The 4830-nt window shown below is 46.2% G+C and overlaps 1 protein-coding gene across 1 annotated transcript; it reads right to left on the reverse strand.

Moving 5' to 3' along the window:
- Window positions 1–3952: 3952 nt before the first annotated feature.
- Window positions 3953–4493, reverse strand: LOC104074667 (nuclear factor 1 A-type; the record flags this gene model as incomplete). Its single annotated transcript, XM_009574858.1, has 1 exon — window positions 3953–4493. A coding segment is annotated over one exon (541 nt), but the record flags the coding sequence as incomplete, so codon positions are not given.
- Window positions 4494–4830: the final 337 nt, after the last annotated feature.

Raw genomic sequence — 4830 nt, forward strand, 5'->3', positions numbered from 1 at the left:
ATGGGTCTGCTTAAAGTTCAAGGTCATGTGCTATATACTATTGCCCAGGCAATTAGCCATAGAGCATATTTAGATGCTAAGTAAATTTTCACAGTCGCAGAAATAAGGCTGACTTCTCGCATCTTCGCTGGCTTCTATTCTAAAGATGAACAGAAAAATGAGCTCATGTAAGTAAAACCCTATTGCCAGATTTTTCTTAAATTTGGGATTTTTAAATGTCCTTCTGAAAGATTAAAAGATTTTCCCTGCCACAAAGACCTCGCTAGCTTAATTCTCGCCCAAAACGCATAATGATGGCCGTCCAAAAAAATAAATCGGGCATTGCAGCATCGCCTCCTGGCCTGCCATCCAGCTTCGTCCACCGGAGAGTCTCTAAAAACTGTGACCTCTCACAAAATTTAACTACTTCCATTGCGAATCTATTCTCCAATCTGATCACATTAGCAGAAGGAACTCCAAAGCAGTAAAAAACTCCAGAAAGTTCTCGGTTGAGTGCCTACTAATGAACAAAGGTTAACTTTATCTAAAAGGTCAAATGCCTGGTGGCTAAGGTTGTGACCTTAACAACTTAAATTGTGACCTTGCCACGTGCCTAGTATATTGTAGATTCTGATACAGATCATCTGGTAAAGGACCGGTCATAAATTAGCTTTACTGTTCGACTCCCACAAAGAAAACGGTTTGCCACAATGGTTTCCAACTTGTCATTTGATACAAGCGCAGAATAAGTGAAAACTAAAAAGCGAACCCAAGTTCAGGGTATGAAAATGCCGCCTGCTTTTAGTTAAGCAGATTAGAAACTGCAAACTGAGAGCAATACTCTAGATTTCAATACATTTTTTGGTCAACCTCTAATTCACAAAACACCGATCTTCCTTTCCTTTTTTTTTTTCTTTTTTTTTCAACGAAAATGACATGTAGTTTGCCTATTTGCATATTTTTGTTTTCTCTTTCTAGCCAGTTCTTAAAGAGAATAATTGATTTCAGTAGCTTTGTAAGAAGCACTATTTAAATCTGTGCACATGTGTTCCCTTACAGATGATAGTGCCTACTGAAGAAAAAGTGTGGATTCAAAGCAATAATTATCGTACGTATTTAGAAGGAAAGGGACATCTCGCTGCTGAAGTCATCTCGCATAAGGGCATCTTGGAAGAGAATACTCCCCCGAAAAAAAAGACGACGAAGAGTGGGAAAAAAAAAAAGGAAGAAAAAGAGAAGCGAGCACTATGGGTGAAAAGGTCACAATGGTTTTGGCACGTATCTTCAAGCACGTTTCGGAGTCTGTGCCTCCTGCCAATACTGGCAACTTCTCAAAACTTTTAAGGAGGTAAAAACATTGTTTAGTGTTTACAAATCTTCTGTACTATAGCAGATGCTTGTCAAATCCGCTATATGTAAGTTGACCAGCCTACCTAGTATTTGCGCTGGCGACCTCCTCCTTATAAATAAGCGGTCCATACATTTGGGGAGCGAGGTCTGATGGAGTTTGAGACAAAGGACCCTTAATATTTTTTTTTCTTTTGTAATTTTCCTGTTGCGCACCCGGCACAAGCTGCCATTACTGCGGGTCTGCGGGAACCAATGGCTGTCAACTTGGCCAATGTTCAGGTGTAACAAAGACTGCTGGGATACATCGGAGGGGGGAAAAAACAGGGAAAAAAGGGGGGAAAAAAAAAAGGTAGCCTATATGCGAGGCTTTCGCTACACCTCTGTGAAGCAATATAGACGGCGACCACGCTGTGCTACCTTCGAAAAATTGTTTTGCCCCCCTCCCCGGTGAGGTTTAGCAGGGAATACGCCAGCACACGCTACTGCATTAAGAGCACAATGCGATGCGTGCAATCAGCAAACAACGGCCGAAAACACGAAGCGGTGCGGTCTGTACGAGCGCGTTACTGCTTACACAAAACCGCAAATCTAACCCAAAAAACCGAGCCTAAGCCTCGCGCTAAGTTTCCGCGGCAAACATCTAGTCCGAAGAACAATTAGTGCAATTGCTGCCTGTTGACGATGAAGGCAGAAATAAATAAGAGTTCGCTATCAAGGGTACTGTTTGCCAAGAGCGTGCTGATAAGATGGTATATCCCTAATCACAATATTGAACTTTTATAATGTCTATTGCCCGACTCTTATAACAGGGAGAGGATCCCTTCCAGCTTCCCGGAGTACTTACACCCCTGGGTTTGGTCCTTTTCTCCTCATCCCACATTTTTGTGACCCTACATGCAGGTTAAACCAAGACCGTTGGTTTCTATTAACAACTTTTGCACTCCGCAGAAGGCTGCTTTTCATTTAGGAAACACAATACGGACCAGTATTTACTGGCACCGCACTATACCTAAATCTAAATAATAAAAAACCTGCGTGCCGTACAGCACTACATGGTGGTTTTCAGCCGTGGCTATCAAAGTGCCTCACCCCGCTGCGATGTACAGAGGAGGAAACTGAGGCAGGCAAAAGGGATGCGAGTCCCTGGTCTCCTCGGGGCCGGTGATGGAACGGGAGGGGACCTGCAACGCCCCAGCCGCAATCTCCCTTTGGTTAGCCATTAATTGGTAATCCTTCCTTCACCGTGCCCCATAATAAATCGCAGAGTAAATAAATCATTTTCCACAGTATTTGCCTACCTCCCCTTCGCCGTATATGTGCAATATGATTTACCACATCGCACCAAAGTGCAAAGTAAATTTCGCCGCTTATCTGTAGGAAATACCGTGAGGATACTCAAAAGTTATTTCCGAACAGGAATCATGCCTGTAAAATCACAGCAGCAACACTGCCTGTCGCAACAACCGTTGCAGGGACTCGGCGCAGAGAAACTTTGGGGTAGCCAAAACTTTCTGCAAGACCCTCCGAAAGAAGGCGGCATTGGAAATGCAGGCTCCTAGTGCTGTAATTTGCTCAGTTTTCTTAACGATGTATATTTATATAGCAGTGGTTTCTACTAATATGATTCCTCTCCCCTCTGCTCCTCTTTTTTTTCGGCCTGTCCAGTCCCTCAACTTACAAGTCAGGCTGAAACCCAGGGGGACCTATGCATACTATACGTGAAACCCGGGGCCTAGCACTTCACACGCGCACATTTTTCTGCAATATAATCACTCAGGAGAACTACAATAGCATATTATTTTATCCAATAGCATATTATTTTATCCAATCAACATACTACACATCCTCGGAGCACACCGAGTCGCTCCGCGGGCAGGGTGTACTTCGCGCTGGATCCCAAAATTTTCATTTTCATCACACGCAAAAACATTTCAGCCCCCCATAAGCACAATATTATCAAACCAGGAATTTCTTTCAAGACCTGCTCAGCTTCTAGGTGTATAAATTGTGATATTTCAGGGGGGTTTAAATGCCTCTTTTTCCCCATAGGATTACTTGGGGGTTTGTTTCGTGGCCGCTCAGACCTGACGGCTAGGTTTGCTATTGAGGGACCATCTTCCCCTTTCCCTGCGAGCCCAATCCTGCGGGATTTACACTCCCCATCCCATCCCTGCAGGGTGAGGATACCGGTACTCCTGACCCAGGGGCCTCGGGGACCTCTAGCCTTCTCAGACTTCTTTGTGCATAACATATACAAACTTTTTTTTTTTAAAAATTAAAATCTATCTGCTTTCCCCCAAAATCAGGATAAAGGAAGCCGCATCCGGCTGCGATCCCTCCTCGGACAACATTTAGGATAACATCTGTGAAGGATGCCCAAAACGCCATTAACCCCAGGAAAACGAAAGCTGCTTTTATGCGGCCGCACCTTAGAAGCCCACGAAAAGAAAAAAAAAGGGGGGGGAGTTTTGGCACTCCCCTCGCCGCCCTGGGAGGGTGATAACCGGCGTCCCCCGCTCCCTCCCCGGCTCATGCAGCCGCAGCCGCCGCCGCCGCCGGGGCACGGCACCCGGCACAGAGATAAACCGAAAAGTTGTAGAAGGTGGTATAGAAAGTCACTTACCTGCTGCGTGCACAAAGTATGCCAAATATAAATCGAGTTCCTTAACAGAAACTCCTATATGGTGGGGCTGTACGCACAGCCCGGGGTTAGAGCACTGTGGGGACTTTACAAGGCGCTCGCCATCAGTACTTTCGAGCGGAATACCTTTAAATAAAATCACCATAACAAGGTCCAACCTCCAGACCTTATCTGCCTGGCGAAGGCAGTCAATTCTTCTCATCTTGCCCTTCTGGTCTGGATTGGAAAGAACGCAACACGGAGGCTTTTTTCCTGTGACTGTGAGAACAAAATCCTCCCGAAATTCAGGCCTGATATCTTTCCGGAGCTTTGCCAGAAGTCTGGATGCCCATTTTTGCTTTACCTCGGGTTTTTCACTTAGCAGTTCGTCCTTCACGGCTCTCTCTTCCTCTTTTGACATGCGTTTTTCATGTTTTTTGAAGTATTTTCTTTTTCGGGCTTGCAGGTTGAACCACGTGTATGCAAACGCTCGGACGTGAGGCAGAAGTGCTTCGATGAAGGGATGAAATTCATCCTGAAAAAGTTACAGAGAAGGGTTGATGTCACCGAAACCATCCACAAAAAGCCTCCGGAAACGGGGCTTTCGCGTGAGGCGCTAAGGCTGGCCGGGACGGTGAGAATTAGGAGGGTGCTTATACATTTCACAGGCTGCGGGACTCGTACCCCTCGCTGACGGACCCCGACCCCGCCACCGCCGCGTCCCCGCTTCACCTCGCGCCGACCCAAAACCTCCGCTCCCGCCCCCCGAAAACGGGGTCCAAAAAGCCTCCGGAAACGGGGCTTTCGCGTGAGGCGCTAAGGCTGGCCGGGACGGTGAGAATTAGGAGGGTGCTTATACATTTCACAGGCTGCGGGACTCG

This window comes from Fulmarus glacialis, unplaced genomic scaffold, assembly GCF_000690835.1.
Source record: "Fulmarus glacialis isolate BGI_N327 unplaced genomic scaffold, ASM69083v1 scaffold29373, whole genome shotgun sequence".
NCBI lineage: Eukaryota > Metazoa > Chordata > Aves > Procellariiformes > Procellariidae > Fulmarus > Fulmarus glacialis.